At 42.9% G+C, this 22,079-nt stretch overlaps 1 protein-coding gene across 8 annotated transcripts in view; it reads right to left on the bottom strand.

The window, feature by feature from the left end:
- Positions 1 to 15,930: 15,930 nt before the first annotated feature.
- Positions 15,931 to 22,079, bottom strand: part of DUS4L (dihydrouridine synthase 4 like) — a 309,040-nt gene continuing 302,891 nt past the window's right edge. For all 8 annotated transcript variants that reach the window (XM_044088546.1, XM_044088550.1, XM_044088542.1 and 5 more), the window contains one exon: positions 15,931 to 18,258. In XM_044088546.1, the coding sequence (XP_043944481.1) occupies positions 18,011 to 18,258 (248 nt within the window). In that variant the 3' untranslated portion in view covers positions 15,931 to 18,010. The remainder of the gene's footprint in view (positions 18,259 to 22,079) is intronic.

The raw sequence follows: 22,079 nt of genomic DNA, 5'->3' as shown, positions 1-22,079 counted from the left end.
TTGTGGTGGCTAAGTGGTTCCTTTCTCAGGGAACAGTGAAGTTTTGCTGAACTGGGAATGGGTAAGTGAGGTTAGATTAAGTGTTTTTTCGACAGACCAAATTAGATCCATATTTTATATATATATATATATATATATATATATATATATATATATATATATACACACACACACACACACATACATATACACACACTTCTTTTTAAAAGGGAGTGAAGAAAGTCTGGCACCTTCAATGGAGCCTTTGCAGCTAGTTCCCTGGGACAAATAACTGAGTACAACCAGCTTTCCCTATGAAGGTATGGAAAATTGTCAGGGGAAAAAGGCAAGGTGAAAGTCACTCCACAGTGAAATTCATGATCTTCAAGCCTCTCCAGAACAGTGGTCCTTGGGACACAGTACATGACAGGTCTGTTTGTGATGGGGAAGCACATCTTCCTTAAATACCACCAGGGAGGGTACTGAGATGCAAAGAATAAACTCCCCTTATAAGACTCTAGCATATGTACCTGACTGCAAGTGCTCGACTTTATTGGGACCTGCTGTGATGTTGAGGAACATTCAGAGAGGAAAAAGATGGCCTATGATGAGTGGGGTTCTGTGATTTGTGCCAGGATTTCAGATTCTACAAGGATATGGTCCTCTACTTGTTGATAATCTGACATGATTTAGAAATGTCTTTATAATCTAATGTCAGAACAGTGAAAGCCACAGACCCACTAGATGGTGTAGAAGGATTACACTGAGAAGCCACAAAAGAATATTAATACATGACTGACTGCGGAGTTGCTAGGATATGGCTCTATAAGCAATCTGAACCAAGGATCATCACTTGGATTTATCCCAGACCAGAGCTACTCTAAAGGCAAGAGTCTGGAAGGACAAATGGCAGTGACATAAGCCTAGCAATCAGTCTAAAGAATGGGTAACAAGGAGACACCTGTCTATATAAACTCCAAGTGTCTACAGACAAGTGTCCCCTTGAGCTCTTATTAGTTGAACAGAAGAAATTACAGTGATTGGAAGCCAGCTCTGCTGTGGCTGCCTTAGATGTGGTCTCTGGCCCTCTTACCATGTGTTTGCCCTGCTTGTGCTACACAACCATCCTCTTCTCCTTCTGAGATATGTAGTCATTCACAGCCAAGCTTGTTAAAATAAGGCAGACCTCAGACTTGTCCTCCTGTGCTTTACAACAAAGTGGAAATGCTGACAGTGTCATCAGAAGGGAAACAGTGATCCTTTTCTAAATATCAGAAACAATGATTAGAATGGTCTTAAAAAGTGACCTGGTTATCACATGAACACTCAGAAGGTGTGCACTTCTTAGGAACTGAACTGGGCATTTTCCAACAATGCAATGCAAGTAAGATAGCAAAACTGTGAGTGGTGATAAAGAACTGCAGACAGTGGACACTGAATGCCACTTAACTTGGGTACAGGGCTGCCAACAAAAGCCACAGAGTGTGCAAGCTCACTGAAAATGTATTACAAACAGAAATATGAATAAGGAGAAAGCAATGGAATTTTCAAGTATAACCTCACTAGAGAGGGCCCCTCAAAGTAAGAGAACATTTTAATTAACTTTTACTAAAACATTAAGTAGATTTTTACATTCAGATTAAGTTTTACTGCTTGTATACCACTGTAAAACACATCTCATTTCAACAACATGGAAATAAGAGATACAAACTGAAGATGAACACACTTTATAAATACATAGAAATTAATTCAATAACTACCCTTCACTGTTTATCCCCTATGGCCAGACTACTGGTATAGGGGCTTTCCCAATTACACTGCCAGTTATTGGGGTTCGATACGTGAACTCAGTCACATTATTAGCCAGGGAAGGTGGGATGAATTCCCACTGGCCAGCTTTCCCAACCTGGAGGGCTGAAATGATGTGAAAACCAAGAGTAAAGCAACCCGTACAGATTCTGCCACTGTGTGGTAAATAAGCATGCAAACTTGCATACAGAAGATTAAATGTCCTAGAATGCAACACTGGTGCTGTGCACAGAAATAGATTAGGTATACCTTGTGTATCTGCTGACCATACACTATGTCCATCGCTGTCAGCTCTGGAATCATCAGAGGCACAAAACTAGAGCAAAAAAAAAAAAAGTTCCCATACAGAATAATGAATATTGAGTATAAATAAAAAATATCCCTTTAGAAAAACAGCTGACACACACACACTTAGGAGTGCTGTCTGCAGTTCTGAAGAACTCACTTTTTTCCCAGAACAGAAGCAGGATAAACCTCGTAGCCAAGAAGGAAAAAAGAAAAAGCTGTGAATGGCCATTACAGCCAATGCAAAGGAATACTACAAAACTGAAATAATTTATACAGTCCTTAAGAAAGGGGAAGAATTAATTAAGATAACATTTAAGTACCCCTGGAATTCACTGAATCCAAAAGGGTACATACTTTTAAAAAAAAAGACACGAGAATGACAGAACTAATATGAAGATGCAAGGTAATGCTTATTTTTTCACAGAAATGGTGGCAGATGATTACAACAACCTTCCTAAAATAAGATGGTTTCAAAAGAGCTGGCAAAATTCAAGAATGCATGGTTCAGACACAAGCCAAAAGTTAAGCTGGGTGGAATAAAATTTAAGTGAGCTCCTGGCTAAACAGATTTACAGTTTATCAAAAGGTAGGGAAATTAGTAGCTTAGAAAGGTCAAGTCACCTTTATTTGCCATCAAAAAAAGAAGTTATGTACTCACCATAACATTCCATGTGAGTTGTTCATTTTGCCTTCATTCTTACAGATGGGGTTCGGAGCTGATCCTCGTCTTCGAGTCAGCCTACTACAAAGCTCGAGGTCTTCAAACAGCTTGAGGCCGAGTCCCTATCCCTTGATGCACCTGGAGTTACCTCAGATCTTGTTTGCTGCGTATAATACCATGTGTCATGCTATCCCTCTTTACGAGAAAGCCATAGAAGGCCTGAGTAACCAGGAAAATTCTAGCATCTCAGTCCTCGAAAAACCCTGGAGGGGTAGGAAGTAAGAATGAAGGCGAGATGAACAACTCACATGGAATGTTATGGTGAGTACATAACTTCTTTATGTGAAGCTGTTCTATTTCACCATTCATTCTTACAGATGGGTAGCGTCCCAAGCACCATCTTTCTCGGGTGTCTCACAGAACTATGTTTTTCAGGACAGTAGATCCAAAGGAGGCCCTGTCCCTGGAGGCCTTTTCAACTTTGTAATGAGTGATAAAGGTATGAGGTCTTGACCAAGTGGCTGCTGCAAAAATGTCAATAGGTAGCCTAGCAGAAAAGGCAGAAGATGTGGATACTGCTCTGGTAGAATAAGCCTTAATTTTGTGTTGTAAGGGCATATTAGCAGCTGAATAAGCAAATGTGATGCAATCAGATAGCCATTTAGACAGTGTTGTTTTTGCCACTAACATACCTTTTCTGGCATCTGAAAAGGAAATGAAAAGCTGTTCTGATTTTCTGAACCCTTTTGTTTAATCGACGTACAATTTGAGCTGTCTATGAACATCAAGCTTGTGCAGCATATACTCTAAAAGTTGGTGTGCTTGGGAAAGAGCACTGGCAAATCTGTAATCTGGTTAAGGTTAGTCTCAGTACAAACTTGGGTAAAAATGAAGGATTTGTTCGCAGGGACACTCTGTCAGCATGGAAAGTCAAATAAGGAGGCTTTATGGACAAGGCCTGAAGCTCTGACACTCTATGGGCAGAAGTAATGGCTACTAAAAAGACGATCTTCCATGACAAATATTTCAAATCGCAGGAGGAAGCTGGTTCGAAAGGTGGGAGAATAATGTGTGAAAGCATACAATTTAGATTCCATGGAGTATAAGGGGATTTGACAGGTGGTCTGAGATATCACTTTGAGAAAGGCTTTGGATAGTTTGTGTGACATTATGTTTAATCCATCAAAGCTAAGGTGAAAATTAGAGATACCAGCAAGTTGAACCCGAACTGTTGCTGCTGCAGCTCTTTCATTGAAAAACATAGTCAAGACCTTTAAAATGGAAGGAATGGGGACTTGATAGGGATCAATTTTATATTGAGAAGCCCATATAGAAAATATTTTCCATTTGTTAAGATACAGCTTCCTAGTAGAGGACTTTGAAGATATCAGAATCTGCTGCGTTTCATTTGAGAGGTTATGGAACCTGGCTATGTTGGGAACTGGAACAGCCAAGCTGTCAATTTCAGGGAATGAAGAGAGGGGATAACGAGCTCCCAATGAATGCATCAGAAGATCTGGAACTGGGTCCAGAATCCAAGGGTCTTCCAACTGATGAAGTCGAAGGAAGGGGAACGAAATCTGATGAGACCAATGAGGGGCTATTAGAATGATGGTCCTTCCCAGGGCTTTTGCTTTCTGCAATACTTTGTGTATCAAGGGAATTGGGAATGTATAGAGGAGACCTGGAGGCCAATCGTGTACGAGTGCATCCCTTGGGGCTTCTCTCGGAGGGGGAATCAGGGCAAAGTAGCTTCTGCATTTCGTGTTCACGTGGTTGGCAAAAAGGTCGGAGCAAGGCTGGCCCCACCTGCAGAAAATTCTCTCCCCTATCTTTCTTGAGGGACCACTCATGAGGCAACAAAATTGCCCTGCTCAGTTTGTCTGCTATCACGTTGGATTACCCCGGGATGTGCATTGCTAACAGAAAGAGCTGGGTGAATGTAGCCACTGCCATACTCTTAGGGCCTTTCGACAAAGGGGATAGGACCTGGTTCCTCCTTGCTTGTTCAAGTACCAGACCACAGACATGTTGTCCTTCTGAATCACAATTGTTCACAGAGGAAGAGAGTCCTGAAAGTACTGCAATGCCAAAAGTACCACTCATCTCCAGGACATTGATATGCACATGTGTCTCCTATTCGGTCCATATGCCTTGGGCTGTTCTTCCCTGAAAATGTCCCCCACCCTATCAGGGAAGCATCCGATGTCACTGTGGCCACTGGTGGGGGTAGCACAAAAGGGCGACCTATCGTTATATGAAGACAGGTCAACCACCACCGAAGATCCTTTTTGCATGCGTTTGTGATCATTATGAGATGAGATATTGGGAACTCTTGGTAAGACCATTGAGTGAATAACAGCCATTGCAGAATCCGCATGTGCATGCGACCCAACAGAATCACTAGTATTGCAGCTGCCATCATGATTAACAATTTTGGCACTTGTGATGCTGGAGCCTTGTCTTTGGATATGATATTGCGGACCTGCTGATGAAGTACTAACACTCTTTCTGCTGGAAGTCTCAAAGTGGTGGTGTCCAATTTTGCTCCGATAAAAACGATATGTTGCAATGGCGACAAGGCAGATTTTTCTGAATTTATTGTATTGCCCAGCTGACTGCAGAGAGTAAGAGTGGTGTCCCTGGCTTAAATTAGCTGATGCCTGGTGGCGGCGGTGAGAAGCCAATCATCTAAATAAGGAAACACCTAGAATCCTAAACGCCTCAAGTGAGGCGTGACAACTGCCATACATTTGGTGAACACTCTGGGGGCTGTAGTGAGACCAAAGGGCAGGGCTCGAAACTGGTAATGACTGGCTCTCAGCTGGAAGTGCAGATGATCCCTGGATGGTCTGGCCATTTTTATATGGTAGTACGCATCCTGAAGATCTATCAAGCACTTCCAATTGTATTTCCTTAAGAAGGGAAGTATCGATTGAAGAGTGATCATCCAGAACTTCTCTTTCTTGACAGATCTGTTTAGTCTGCTGAGGTCCAAAATAGGTCTCCAGTCCCCTGTCTTTTTTGGAACTAAAAAGAATCTTGAGTAAGTTACAGATCCTATCTGGTCTGCTGGGACTGGTTGGATGACTCTTTCTTAACAACATTTGGACCTCTACTGTTGCCTATTCCCTGTAACTGGGTGGAACATCCAGGATTTTTGTTATCAATGGAGGAGGTGTGGCGAAAGGAATGAAATATCCTCTGGAAATTATACTTTGTACCCACTTGTCATTTATTTTGAGCCAGGTGTCTGGATAGAAAAATAAGTGACCCCTGACTGCCTCCAGAGTAGGACAGTTGGGCCTCCTTTCAGGGGCGCTGTTAGGGCTTCCCAAAGAACTGTTCACTGTCACTCTGGTTTTGCAGACCCCCTCTACTGCGAGGGTGGAATCTCCCATTATTGCCCCCTCCTCTGCCCCTGGAGGGAGCTTCACCACGTGTGTCCTGAAAGGCTCCTTGGGCTTTTCAGAACCACATCTTTCCTCCCTTTTGACCTTTGGGGTAGGGTCTGGTAGGGGTGGAAAAACGGACTCTGATGGCAGAGTCTTTCCTTCCTGTTCACACCTGGTCAGTTTCCTTAACTTTGGGCCTGAAAAGGGATGAGCCATCAAAAGGGGTGTTGACAAAGGAGGATTTAAAGGGCTCTGCAAAGGAACACAAGCATATCCAGGAGTGTCTCCTAAGATCAATTCTTGTACCTGCTGCCCTACTCGTTCCATCAGCTGCATATGAAATGAGGCGCATGGATGAGTTCACTGTGGAATTGAGGGTAGCAAGCTGGGGAGGTGACTTTGTCTGAAGCTCCTGCAGCTACTGTACCCTGAAGAGCATCTCCAAGCGCTTTTAGGAGGTCTCTTTGAAGTCTTGTAAAATGAGTAGGATAGTTCAGTGAACGCAGGGCAAAAGTCACTGAACTGTACATACGCTTCCCGTACCTATCCATGATCCTAGAATCTCTGTTAGGAGAATGGATAGAGGAAGAAGTTTCCGATATCTCCTTTTCGGTGGCTGCCACCACCACCATGGCATCAACTGGCACTCCCTTGGTAAGAAAAGACTTTTCCTGGGGGGGCAGAAATAAATTTATTAGGCCTCCTGGGGACAAGTTCCATGGTGTCCAAAGACTCCCATGCCCTTCGTGAGACCAGCTCCAAGAGCTCACTGAAGGGCAGAGAATCCTAAGAGGTGGAGGGTTGAGACCCGAAAGCCTTCACGAGAACTGACTCATCTTCAGTAGGATTGGTGGACTGCCAGTCACCCCTCTGACCAAGGATTTCTAATATCTCAGCAAATTAGATATCTTCAGAGGGGGACCATGGGGACCCTTCCGATTCATCCAAGTCAGTATCGAATGTGAAAGACTCCTGCGAGGAGTCCAAGTGCTTCCTCTTACAGATTTTCTTCCTGGGGAACTTCATTGGTGGGAACTTCTGGTGAGGTCTCGGAAGAGCAGAGGCCACCCAATAGGGCTTCCTGAGGCTCTGGGTCTCTATGCTTAGAAAGGATCTGTGAAGGAGAAGTGGACACAGGCGCTTTTGGGGAGGAGGTAGCCGGACCTGAAGTCGTAGATGTCTTAGGAGACATAACTCTCCTCATGGCTTCAAAGGCACCTCTGCTCTGATGAGAAGGGACCGATAGATCCGAGGAAACCATCAATCCCCTCGGCACCGGGACAGTAGGCTCTGAACCAGAGGTAGGAGCTGAGCTCAACCAAGCTGAAGCCCTGACAGACAAAGTCAGAACCGACAAGTCAGTCCGACTATCCACCCTGGACCTGACCGGAGAGTGTCGGCTCCTAGACTCCTTGATCGGCACTGAGGACGTCTGAGTAAATGGAACTGATGGCACTGGAACAGGTGTCTGCTCCAAAGGCGCAACGATTATCAAGTCTGACTCCTCTGGCTCCGAAGGACTGGTATGGCTCGTAGGAGGAAAATAAGTAGATGGCAATTCAGTTTTCAGTTTCAAATCTGCTTTGGTCAGAGCCGATAAAAATTTTGCAAATGCTGGTGCCTGCAACAATTTCTACACCACACGATCCACATCCAAATTGGAAAAGCTTACTGAGGACTGAGATGAACGGATGGAGGCACTGATTGCAGGATTGGCGATTTAGCTTCGGATACTGGTTCCAGGACTGGGGACCAACTCTGAAAAGACAAGATGCTTGGCTCCGAAGGCTGTGGAGCTGTCGTCGATGTTTTTTTTGATGTTTTTACTTCCGAAGTAGAAGCCTTGGAAGACTTTGAAGATTTGCTAGACCTGTCCTGGTCACTCAAAGCTTCCTGAAATGACAGTTTGACTAGTCCTCTATCAATTAGCTTTCTCTTTCTCTCCTGAAGAACCCTGGAAGAGAATGAATGACAAATGGAGCAACTTTCCTGAAGGTGCAAGGCTCCCAACCAATATACACAGTTAACATGGCTATCTATAACGGACATTTTCTGTCCACATTTTGTGAAACCTGACTTAGGATGTTTATCCCTATGCTGGTCAGCCACAATGAACACCACAGTATCAAGAGAAAAAACTACTGTAATGTAATAAAGACACACCCAAAAACTATCTAAATGAGCTCTGACAAAAAATATGGGCTAAATATGCTGTAACAAGTGTCACTCTAAAACACACACACCAACTAGTTATCTACGCACTGTAAATAGCTAAATATGTCACTTATCAAAGGCACACAAAGTGCTATTAAAACTACACTAAATATAAAGGCCTATAGAAAAAAACGAAGGGCAAAGCTATATCTAAATATGAAAAGGCACACCAAAGGGTAAGGAATGCACACTATAAAGATTTAAAGACTATAGAAGCTAAAAGCTAAGTAAGGAAATAAAGTTATTTAGAAAATGTTTTGATAATAAATTTGTACTGGCCCAAGCTATGCTGACGAACCTCTGATCTATTGCAGCAGCAAACTAGATCTGAGGTAATTCCAGGTGCATCATGGGATAGGGACTTGGCCTCGAGCTGTCTGAAGACCTCGAGCTTTGTAGTAGGCCGAATCGGAGCCAAGGATCAGCTCCAAACCCCATCTGTAAGAATTAACGGCGAGATAGAACAACTTCACATTCAAAGTTTCTATATTTTCATACCAATGGTGCAGGTAAACAAGCAAAAATATATAAATTAAAAAAAAAAAAAACAAAAAAGAAAGCTGGTTCTCCCTTATGGTCCATCTCCTTACAATACTGACAGTGCTACAAAATGGCAAAATCGCTGCACATTTTATTACAAGTAACAAAATGCAGTTTTCTACAACCTAAATGAAAACACCATCATCATTATACCTCAAAGTTGTTCAAACAACCTGCACTCCAAAACTCAGTCTAAAAACACTAACTATGCATTTCACATCCAAAAATGCATTACTCTCTTCAGTCTCATCCCTCTCCCATCACCCCAAAAACACCTTTTTTAATAAAATTAAGAGTTTTTTTTTTGCTTTATAAATTAAATCATTTGCAAATTATGTATTTATTCAATCAACAAATGTCTAACTGCAATTTTTCTTCTCACAAATGGACACTTTGCTGACATTGTCAAATTAAACTTTTTACAGCTACATTAGCAAAAAATGTATTATACCATGTACTATGGTTTTGTTCACCTGCGTCATATTTTTATACTTACTAACAATGTATGTTAAGTTGTCAATCTCGCCTTCATTCTTGCTGGATGGGTTTGGAGCCGACCTCGGCTCCGACTCCGCCACTCTAAAAGCTCGAGAGTTGGTTCCACCGGCTCGAGGCTCCCCTTATATCCCACAATGCTAGGCGGTATTACCTCAGATCTCGTTTGCCGCTACAGCGATCAAGGTGTGTTGTTTTCTACCGGCTTCAGGTCAGTTCATTAGATCAGTCTAATAGTTAATTTAAACCCCTTTAACTTGGTTTTTTTCTCATTATTCCCTTAGTTTAGTGGATTTTGATCCTTTTTCTACCCTTTATCCACCCTTTTAACCACAAGAACTTATAAGTTCTTTCCTTAGGCCTTCGGGCCCTTCCATCCCTAATAGTGGAGTGTATGTGCCTTTTTGTAGGGATATATAAAAACTAAACTAACTAAACTTATTAGTTTTAACTTAGTTTAAAATTTACTTACTGATAGTGTAATCGGTGTGTTTGTGTTTTTTGTGTGGTGGTTACACTTTTCTGTTCCTTGAAAATGTCCAAGGATTCAAAGGTCTCAGGCTTCAAGAAGTGTGACTCGTGCTGTCAGAAAATGTCTCTGACAGACGCTCACACTTCTTGTGTTTACTGCCTGGGACCTTTACACCTGCAGGACTCTTGTGCTGTATGCCATGGCTTCAGCCCTAGAGTCCTGCAGGAAAGAAAAAATAAACTTATTTTAAGAGGTTTGCTTAAGCCTGAGGCTTCCCTTACTGTTACTTCGGGCAAACCCTCTAAGGCTTCTAGGTCCTCGACTCCAGCTTCTGAGTAGAGGCCTAATGCTTCGAAACCTCCTGCTACATCGGCTCCGGCTGGAGCCGATGAGTCTCAGACTGCAGCTTCTGTGGTTTCCTCGGCTCCGGCTGGAGCCGAGGCATTGGAAATTCCTGTGTCGGCTCCGATCAGACCATCGGAGCCGACATCTAGAAAGAGGTCTAGGTCACCGTCCCTTGGCTCCGTTCATTCGGCTCCAGCATCTCCCTTGCTGTCTGAACGGAGCCATAGATCTCACTCCTCTAGGTCATCGAGGCTTTCGGATCATGACCTTTAGAGGGTAGTGAGTCGACTTCTCAAGTCCGAGGCACTGGCCCAAATGCTTCAGAGCCCGACTCATCAGTCGATGCTTGACCCTGCTCCTCAAAATGTTCCTCCTCCGACTCCTTTGAGCTCGGAGCCGGGGCGTTTCGGAACCGAGACTGTGGTAGCGTCGGAGCCGATACAAATGTCTTCGGCTCCGTCGTCGGCTCCGATTCCTTCCTTGGAAGAATCTCGGCGCTGGACTTCCCTCGTCGGCTCCTTGGGGGTGAGTGGCATCGGACCCTTGTCCGACCCCGCTCTCCCTCTCGGTGCCTCGGCGCTGGTGAGTTCGGCTCCAACATCGGCCTCGGAGCCATCACTGTCGGTGCCGAGGGGGGTTCTCAGCTTTTCGGAGCGGGGACCTCTGGCTCTGCCTGACAGGGGTGCGTTCAAGGTCATGCGGAGTGTGTTGGAACCCGGTTCAACTCCACAGTCGGCTCCGTCCGCCCCTCCCTCTTCGGTGCCTCAGGTTATGTCTACTCACTCCCTCATCCCAGACCGCAGAGAGCCAGCTCCTCAAGAATCCCCTGTGGGAATCTCATCCTCTTCGAGGCCTCTCCTGAATTGGCAGGGGAGCCCCCTAGGAAGAGAAAGTGTAAGAGGAAACACATAGACTCACCTGAGTCTGTCACCTCTGACACAGATTTAGAGGATTCCGAGGGTTCCCCCCGTTCCCCTTCTGAAGATGTCTCCTTTGCAGACATTCTAGAAATCCTGAAACAGAGGGAAATATGGCCAGCCCTCAACCCTTCGGAGGATGAATCTGTGTATCTTGAGGCGTTTGGCTCTCGCCCTTCCACCTCCTGGGTGTCCCCCTTGACCCCCTCATGCAGGTGGTAGCAAAAGGCTTGGACGGCTCCTGATTCAGTGGACCCCACTCCCAGGAGACCTTCAAAGTTTATCACGGCACCAACAGATAAACAATTTCTGACCAAGGGAGTTTCTGTGGATGCTATGGTGGTAGCTGCTGCCACTAAGAAGGAACTAGCTGATCCTTCGGTGCCTGTCCATCCTCCTAACAAGGAATCTAGGTCTATGGACAGGTACGGGAAGTGGATGTTTTCGTCAGCGACCTTTGCTATGCGTTCGCTGAATTACCTATGCCATTTCACTCGTCTTCAAAGAGATTTGATCAAGGAAGCGAGTGACATGTTGAAGGATCCTACGGCTGTGGGTTTTCAGGACAAGATGAACACTCAGCTGGCTACCCTAAATTCTATAGCTAACTCCTCCATACGCCTCCTTTCATATGCGGCTGATGGAGCGAGCAGAGCCGCAGGGACAGGTGTGGCCTTACGCCGGCATGCCTGGATGCGGCTATGCAACTTTGCGGACCCCTTTAAAACGTCTTTCACTAATTCCCCGTTTGATGGATCATCTCTCTTTGGTCCTCAAGTGAAAGAAACCGTGACTAGGTGCGAAATGGATGGCAAGACTCTTTCTGCCGTCGGAGTCCGTTTTTCTACTCCTTCTAGGCCTTACCCCAAAGGCCAGAAAAGTGGGAAAATGTGGTTCCAAACAATCTCAAGGGACTTTGCCTGGACGACAGAGTCAGTTCCCGCCAGAGGTAGAGGGGGAACAATAATGGTAGGCGCCGCCCTAGAGGCAGGGGGGGTCCGCAGGACCAGGGCAATCGAGAAACCTTCTCCGATAAGCCCTTTCAGCATCCCTGAGGTGTTGCCCGACTGTCCACCTTCGGAGGCAGTCGGGGGAAGATTGTCACTGTACCCAGAAGCCTGGCGATCCCTAACTCAAGACAAGTGGGTACAGTCCATCATTTCTGAAGGCTATTCCATTCCATTCTTTCGTACTCCAAATCAATCAAAAAAATCCCTTCCAGATGTTCCACCCACTCAAAGGGATCAAGCAGCGTTGGAAATTTCAAAGTTGCTTGCAAAAAGAGCCATTCAGCCAGTACCAGCAGACCAGCAAGGATCCAGAATCTACTCCAAATTCTTTTTGGTTCCAAAGAAAACAGGGGACTGGAGACCCATTTTGGATCTCAGTATCTTGAACAAGTCGGTCAAGAAAACAAGATTTCGGATGGTCACGCTACATTCCATCCTACCCCTTTTGGGAAAGGAAAACTGGATGTGCTCTATAGACCTCCAGGATGCGTACTATCATATAAAATGAACAGACGCTCCAGGAGATTTCTCCGCTTCCGGCTGGGAACCAGTCACTTTCAATTCAGAGCCCTGCCCTTTGGTCTCACCACTGCCCCCCCGTGTGTTTACCAAATGCATGGCAGTGGTAGCTTCTCACCTGAGACGTCAAGGATTCCAGGTGTTTCCATATTTGGACGACTGGCTCCTCACAGCTCCTACCAAGCATCTTCTGTTAATGGCCAGAGACTACACTTTTCGCATTTGTCAAAAGTTAGGCATCTCAATAAATTGCGAAAAGTCTGTTTTGTCACCTTGTCGTGCTATTACCTTCATAGGCGCAAATCTAGACACAGTCAACATGTCTGCGAGACTAACAGACCAAAGAATAGCAGACATACGCAAACTGGTCTCTTTTCTCTTCCACAGCAACAGAGCCAAAGTAAGATTAGTTCTGAAAGTACTAGGGATTATGGCGGCTGCTATCCCTCTACTTCTATTAGCCAGATTCCACATGAGAATCCTTCAATGGATGCTCTTCACACAATGGTCGTACCAGGAACTTCCGATGTCCCACACCATTATGATTACGCAGGCATGCAAGAATCATCTTCTTTGGTGGGTTTCTTCCTCAGCTCTTACTGGGAAGACCCTTTGTTCCTCCCCCTCCGGTTGCTACTCTGACAACGGACGCCTCCCTGATCGGGTGGGGGGGGGGGCATTATCAGGGCAGAACAGTCCAGGGCATATGGCAACCAGACGAATGCCACTTGCATATAAATGTTCTAGAGATGAGAGCAGTGCTTTTAGCGTTGCAAGCCCTTCAAGACTCTCTTCCCTTGGGAACGATAGCAATCCAGACGGACAATATGTCTGTAGTGTGGTATATCAACAAACAAGGTGGAACCAGGTCCTATCCCCTATGTCGAGAAGCACTCAGACTGTGGCAATGGGCGATTTCTTCTCAGCGGTTTCTGATAGCAACGCATATCCCCGGGAAATCCAATCTAATCGCGGACAAATTGAGCAGAGCTATACTCATGCCTCACGAGTGGTCTCTGAAAGATTCTATTCTGGAGAAAATTTTTCTCAAGTGGGGTCAGCCTTGCTGCGACCTTTTTGCTACTCCCCAAAACAGCAAGTGCAGAGATTATTTCACCCTATTCCTGTTACCAGGCCAGCCCAGCAGAGCCGCTCTAGTCCAGGTTTGGCCCCGGGGACTTCTGTATGCATTTCCTCCCTTCCCACTAATCTCTCAAGTGATACAGAAAGCTATCGCTCAGAAGGCCTCATTGATCCTCATTGCTCCTTACTGGCCTCGACAGGTTTGGTTCCCCTTTCTACATCAATTTCTGTTGGAGCAACCTTGGCACCTGGACCTAGTTCCAGATCTTTTGATCCATCAATCGGGTCAATTACATCGCTCCCTCCCCTCTCTGAACCTCACTGCTTGGTTCCTCCAATTCCAACCTTAGCCAGGCTTCCTCAAATATCTCACTCTGTTCGAGATATTTTGATAGCTTCCCATAAATCTTCCACTCGGAAGATTTATCTTAGTAAGTGGAAACGTTTTGCCTATTGGGCTCAAGGAAGGGACATAGATCATTTCACTGCTTCCATCCAAATAGTCCTTGATTTTCTAGCTGAACTCTTCCATGCAGGTTCATCTCCTTCTACTCTTAAAGTTCAATTGGCAGCTATTTCTAACTTTCATGTGGGCATCTCAGATTCTGCCATCATGTCTCACAAGCTTTGCAAAGCTTTTTGAAGGGAGTTTTTCTTCTCAGACCTCCTATAAGAAATCCTCCTCCTTCTTGGGACCTTAATTTAGTTCTCACATCTTTGATTCTTCCCCCGTTCGAACCTGCAGCTTCCTGTTCATTAAAATTGCTATCCTGGAAGACTCTCTTTCTGGTAGCCATTACTTCAGCTAGAAGGGTCTCAGAACTTCATGCACTCAGCAGTCGACCTCCGTATCTATTGTTTCATAAAGACAGAGTGTCCTTACGAACCAATCCATCCTTCTTACCTAAAGTGGCCTCTGTATCTAACCTAAATCAAAGCATTGACCTCCCTGTGTTTTTTCCTAACTTTTCTAACAGGTCTGAACAAAAATTGCATTGGCTAGATGTTCATCGTCAGTTAAGGTATTATTTGGATAGAACCAAACAGATCAGGAAAACTGACCAATTGTTTGTCTCTTATGCAGAAGGCAGAAAGGGACTTTCAGTTTCAAGGTATCACTCTCCAGATGGCTAACATCTCTGATTTCCTTTGCTTATGAAATTAGACACCAAAAGCTGCCTAACAAACCTAAGGCTCACTCCACCAGAGCCTTGGCTACTTCTATAGCCTTCCAAGACAGGCTGCCTATTGACACCATTTGTGCAGTGGCTACTTGGGCTACTCCTCACACTTTCATTTCTCATTACAAGTTGGATTTAGCTTCTAGACATAGAGCTAATTTTGGTTCCACTGTTCTCAAGAGTCTGTTCCGATAGGCCACCCGGGACAAGGTGCTAGGGACGCGGTCCCATCCAGCAAGAATGAAGGCGAGATTGACAACTTAACATATAGAAGTTATGTTCTTACCATAACGTTCCATGTTAGTTGTCTTCTTCTCGCCTTCTTGCGTCCCACCCTCCTTCCCCCTAGCCTGGACAGACCTAGAGGAGTTTGATTGTGACCTCTCTTTCTATCACCTCCATTGTAGATAGGTATATGCTATTCTGTGCATATATTCCTTCTTCAGGTTTTCAGGTCACCTTCTTTCCTTCCTTTTATAGAGGTGGGTTTTCCCTTTTCCAGTGGTTCTGGAGTTATTTTTGGCTGGGCATAGCTTACAAACGAGATCTGAGGTAATACCGCCTAGCATTGTGGGATATAAGGGGAGCCTCAAGCCGGTGGAACCAACTCTCGAGCTTTTAGAGTGGCCGAGTCGGAGCCGAGGTCGGCTCCGAACCCATCCAGCAAGAAAGAAGGCGAGAAGAAGACAACTAACATGGAACGTTATGGTAAGAACATAACTTCTATTTTATGTTACACGCATATTGGTGTTGGTGCACTTATGTGACCATGCAATTCATGAGGAAGCATTCCTACTCTGAGATTTCAAAAGGTGCATATTAATTAATTGATCTACACTGGTTAGCAAACACAAAATAAAAGAAATAATCCACGCAACTTTGAAGCTGCAGAAACTCTCTGTCTCTCTCACTCCAGCCAAAAATACAGCAAAATGACCAGGATCAAATTGCCAGGTACCCCTGTCAGCAGCTAGCTTGAACTGTTATGTCATGTGACAGTTGAAGAAAAGTACACCATGCTGTTGGTTCTAGTACTGACTTTATTGTGTGGCCAAAAAATAAAACCCCCAATTTCAAAAAGCAGGATAAAGGGTCACAAGGGCTCTGAATTGCAATGATCTATTATCAGTTAAAAAAATACCACCCTACCAAACATTGTACAGCTCTGAGTCATGTACAGTATTTCCTAGACATGACAAAAATCATTTAAAGCAATATAACATTACAAGATGTAATACAAATTACAAGGCAATAAGATCAATGTTCCTCAAGAACCTATCTGTTCGAAGTTTAAAATAAAATGAAGACTGTTCAAAATATGCAAACACAATGGATGCAGACTATAGCAATTCTCACACACTTTTCTAACAGCTAAAAACAAACATACTGGTGTTAAGACAGCACAATGTGCCTTCTGATAAGTTAGCTATGTATGAATCATTTCAAGACTCAAAAAACTCTCTCAGAATGCTCTAGTCACTTGTTAATTACCCAGCGTACATAATGGCTTAAGACTCCACTGCAGGATGTGCCTCACATGAAAAAGGTATGCTCAAAATAGTAATTGTGTAATTTGTACAAAAAGGTGAGCCACAGCTCCACAACATTATATATTCCAGCACGTACAACAAAAGATAAAACAACCAACTACTTTATGGAATACCAGCAACATAACTGTTGCACAGTGTTGATTGCAAATTAAATGAGAGAGACAACAATTAAGCAATTCCTTGAATTCTTCATAGCTTAAAGGAATCCAGCAATAATATAGCAGATCATGCGATGCATGCCACATCCGAATATAAAAAAACATGGTCTTTACATACCCATGATCTAAATAACGTAATGGCATTTAAGCAAGATTACTCAGTCTTAATACAATGAATTGAATTATAGGCAGAGAGAAAGAGCTGCCTAACTTGATATTATGGGAACATGGAAGTTAAACAAGGTAATACCGTATCACAGTCAAGATTTACATGGAAATTACAAGTTAAGCAAGGCAATTTTGTCACTCACTTAACTTCAATCTAGAATGCTCACTGCATTGCTGTCTACTACAAGTGCAAGACCCAAAACTGTGGGTATCACGTGTGAGAAAAACTACAATCCATAAAAATAAATTCTGAAACTCGTAGTTACACCCTTAAAGTATTTTTTTTTTGCAGTTGCGCACCACACTCTTGCTTCTTATACATATAAAACTTGAAGAACTATCCTGTGTACTTAACAAATAACTCTTATTTATTCACCTTTAAAATTCCTCAGAGTAGGAGGAATACTCAAGAGATACTGCAACTATGTTTTTGGCCCCCAGTGTCCCATATCCACACCAGGTCTACCAGCTTATCGCCTATACCCCCAGACTAAGTCCAGCAATGCTGGGGCTAGTTGTGGATCCTAAGGGTGCTCTGAGGGCTCGGCTTTCTCTGCATCCATCTTACGGACAGTTTTCTCTATGTACCCTATTCATTCCCTGCCCCATCACCCACACTCATTGATTACATCCAAGGATAACTCCCGTCTTTGGACCATGCCCTCTCTAAGGGAATGTCACTGACGAATGCCCTTCCACATGGGATGGGCACACATATTCTTAACTGCCACTCTGTCAGTCACCAGAAATGCTAATCAAACCGGGATCGACTGGACCACAGTCAGGGCTTTACCCACTATGTCACTGAAGCAGAATTACTACCACTACTGTGCGGTACCTGTGGTTTTAATATTCCAGGGTTCGCAGCTGTGGTCCACTGAGTTTATGAGCCTGTTTCAGCCTCATTGATTTCTTAAAACAGGGCAGTGCTAATAAAGAAGGATGCTTGAAAACTTTAAAATGCAAATCTTAACTTTAAAATTTAAGAATGATACCACAAATGTATGGTTCCATTTTTTTATCATAAAAACAGAATTTTTTTTTTTTATAGCCGATGAAAGTAAACATCACCACATGTGGTCAGAAGCTGCTCTCCACATCTGACAGAATCTCTAATGAAAGTTCATTAACTGTCCTCTTTACAAGTCCAGAATGTTTTGCACTTAACCTGTTTATAATACAAAGTTATAATTTAATTTATAATAAAATGCTAATATTTTAATACATTAAATACCGTAATTTTCTCTCAAGTAATCTAACACAGCTGATGCACTTGTAAGAGCATTAAAAATTCTCTTTTCTTGTCTTGAGGTAATTCTTTCCATCATATACATTAAGTGGTGATGAAAACATGTGAATGGTGTTCCATGACCCAACGCAATATCAATCCAGTCTCTTATGCACTGTAATGATGTTTCTTCATACCCTGCAAACATTGCTGGGTTTGCTAGAAGTCCTCTTGCAGCCATTACACCTAAATAAAGAAACAAGTAAGATGGTTCTGTTACAACTAGCAACAGTGAATTAAAACAGCAAAGAAAAACTGCATTAACTCTTTTTAAAGGAGAAGCTGAACTAAAGCTTATTACTTAAATCCATCTTTCATTATATCACACACATTTGTGCCCCCCCCCCCCCAAAAAAAAAAAAATACTGATAAAAGTATTATAAATTGGTATATTGGCCAACAGTTTATTTCAAAGCCATCTAACAAACCTAGACAAACAATATCAACAGACAGGAAACACAGTCTCACTATCATAGCAGGCTTCAGGTACGAGTGAACCCTGCAGTCACTGGGGGTCTCCAAACACAGCAAGTTATTTTATTTTTGATATTTTGTAATATCAGTGAAACCAACAAAAGCTAGTACAGCAATCTTGTATACTTAACAAATAACTCTTATTTATTCACCTTTAAAATTCAAAGATACCTCTGGTTATAGTAACAGTGTTTTGCCAAATAACAGGCTTCACAATTTCTTTAAATATGTTACCATTGACATACTGACTCTGGCATAACTAAATCCTGCTGGTGAACATTCTCTATAATAAAACTAACATCATAGCCAGCTTTAGGTACCTGCAATACCCGTGGCTGAAGGGGGGGGGCGGGGCGGGCTTTAATCATCCTTGATGGTGTGGAGGCCCCACAAAAGCTGCTGTTGGTTGGGGAAAAATTAAGAGAAAAAAAATTTATTCTTTTCCCGATTATGCTTTTTAACTGAAAATGGGCTGTGATATTGTGCTCGTTAGGACAAAGATGATAATCAGTGAATGACTGAAGCACTAGAAAAACTGCCTAGAGTGACTGATCTAGGTGCTTACCTTGGATCTTAAGAAAAGCTGATGCTTCCGATCTTCAGAGATGGTTTTCTCTTTCAGCGAGTTTTATAAATACAGGCAGGACACTAGATACTATAACTCCCAACTTTTCTTTGCTCAACAATTCTGGGCAAAGCCAAAAATAATAGCAAAATAAAGACTTAGGAACTCATTTTAAATATTGCTATAATTCACTTAAAAAGTTAACAGAACAACACGTTTTGCATCAACATGCATTTTTGGGCAATAAGTAGAATGAAACTCTGATGTCTGGGTTTATTGACAGTCTGTAGGGCTCCCTACTGAGATGTTGGCACTCAAAATACAGAGCACCAACATGGTTAAAAAAAAAAGTCCAAAAATCCAGAATCGTGAATCTGAAACATTACTCTTCTCTATTAAATTTCTTTTTTGCAGAGGCAAGCCCCCCTGCAGCCCAAACTTAGAGAGAAACAGGAATATTCATGGCCATCATCTCAGACTTTAGGATATGTAAAGTCTGCTTTTTTTGCTATTCAGTCTCTGTTGCAGGACTCGCTCTAAAGTGTCCTGACATCTCAAATGGTTACCTTGTCTGTAATCATAGAATGATTTACTAGCAAATCAAACTTTTTACTATGGAGAAAGCAAAATTATGAGGCAATCTGTGAAATCAGAGACAGAGACATATATGTATTACTCCTCAATGAGGTAAATAAAAATGGCACATCCGTACTGCTGTTTGACAACTACTAAGCAAGTCACTGATCTGGAGTGGCAGTACCAGTGTTGCACAATATATTATTTGCTAAAATCAGTGTAAAACTAGTATGGCTATGGCTTGTGTGTGTGTGTGTGTGTGTGTGTGTGTGTGTGTGTGTGTGTGTGTGTGTGTGTGTGTTGCAGTGTAAGAATAACAAGCTTTCTATAATTTATTTCACTTTCTAACAAACATTATCAGCACTGCCATTATGCTCGTGTGTATGCATGTGTGCACATGGGGGAATGATTGCAGTCTATTTAAAAGTACCAAGCTGGCCATATTTTCTTAAACTTACTTACACATACACCTTACACAAGATAGGTGTGAGATGGTATCCAAGTGATCATGGCAAACATGCCCATAATCAGAACAATCTTAAAACAGGCAGCAGTTGCAACTACACTTCTGCTAAAGTGGACTTTGACTACAACTGACAGGAAATAATACAGATAGGAATCCATACAGATAAAGGTGACTTAGTCATTATCAGAAGTACTTGCCCAGAGCAAAAGCAACAAATGTCAGGTCAGTCGACCTGAATTCATACACCTTTTTCATGAACAACCACAAACGACAATGCATGTTGGAGTTAAGAAGGACCCTTTCCCCTCTATGAATTCTGCCCCTTAAAAGAGAAAGGCAGAGGGTGGTAATTCATTGGCTTAGGAAAAGCCCCAAATCCACTTACAGAAGGAAATGAGGGTTAGTTCTAAGCAAAACAGACATACTGGAACAGCAAATAAGGTTTTATTTATGCAGTTCCAAGACCCTCTAGCTGGAAATAATGGTCAACAAAAGCAGGATATTTCAAGACGTATATTTCAAATATGCTGAACCTGGCAATTTAAAATGAGGATGGCCAGGCCCATCTATCATGAAATTCAAATCCTAAAGAAAAAAATTCTTCAGGAGAAAATGAAGCAGCAAAACCCACTTCAGGAACTGCTTGAAGAGTCTGTGCTGAGACAGTTGTAGCATCCCCTAGATTATGAGGTGATATGATGGAGGGAACATACATCCTGACCATGGAATAATAAAAGTCCAGATCAAACTGGTGTCTGAGATAAACGAGGATCACTTACAACCTGACCCAATGAAGTGGGAAGGGATATTTCCCTATATGAAAAATCTCTTCAATGCAAAATAATAAGCCTGTCCAAGTATAAGTTTAGTAAAAGTCAATACATAATAATAATGTAATAGCAAGCCTTTTTAACAGCCTTGATCATCTCCTTGGCCTCCACTAGAACAGGCTGTAGAGGCAAAGGATCTAACGAGGGCCAACCAGGCCTAAAGAAGAGGCAAGCTATTGCCCTAGCCTAGGAGGAGCTTTTTGCCTTGTATGAGGACTGCATTCTGCACTGTCAGGGACCTGAAACTGTGAACCACGCAATTCTTTGCCACCAAGGGGAAGCAAGGATGAGCTTTAGTATTTCTTCTCTAAATCTGAAGATCAGACATAGAATCTGAGGAAAACGTCAAAAACCATTCAGGAATATAACCTACCACTGAGAAGGCATACATAGTAAGCTCCCATTTTAATGATGAACTGTGTAGAAATGGTGGAAACCACATATTCTTTTACAGTGAGCCAGTTAGTCTGACTCCCACCATCTGATTTTACCTAGACAGGCTTTCCTTAACTGCAGGTCCAGGACACAAATGAACTATGGCTGAGTGATTCCACAAAGACATTCACCTTCCACGTGATATGAATGTTCATACGGTGATGCTCCAGTCAATGGCCCACAACCAAACCTTCACTACCTCTTTGCATGGGGACAAGTATATTCCACTCTGTTTATGGACTACATCACTGCCTGGTTATCTGATTTAAGGAGAAGGAGCTCGGGTATGACAACCCTCTCCAGAGATTAAAGGGCAAGAAATAATGGTCTCAACTTCAGCAGGTTTATGAACTTCCTTTTTGGAAGCCGTCATTGCCATAGACTACAGAAGAACACAAGTGTGCCATCTTCGGATGTCTGTGTATAAATCTGCAACTTTTTTTGTCAGGCTGTAGCAGATTTGTGAACAAACCTCATAAAATCTATAACTATTTTTATTAAAGGTTGCAATCACAGGGCTGTGGAATGTGAACTGTGCATATATGATTGAAAAAGTCTGTAAGACTTGTGCTTGTTTTTCTGTACAATGTATAAAACGTATATAAGGTATGCAATGTGCTTGCAATTGTATTCTTCTGTGAAGTATAGCAACAATACAAAA

Source organism: Protopterus annectens, chromosome 11.part0 (assembly GCF_019279795.1).
Source record: "Protopterus annectens isolate FY-2018-M chromosome 11.part0, PAN1.0, whole genome shotgun sequence".
Classification (NCBI taxonomy): Eukaryota; Metazoa; Chordata; order Ceratodontiformes; family Protopteridae; genus Protopterus; species Protopterus annectens.
Note: the sequence above shows the minus strand (reverse complement) of the source record. Positions and strands in the feature narration are given on the sequence as shown.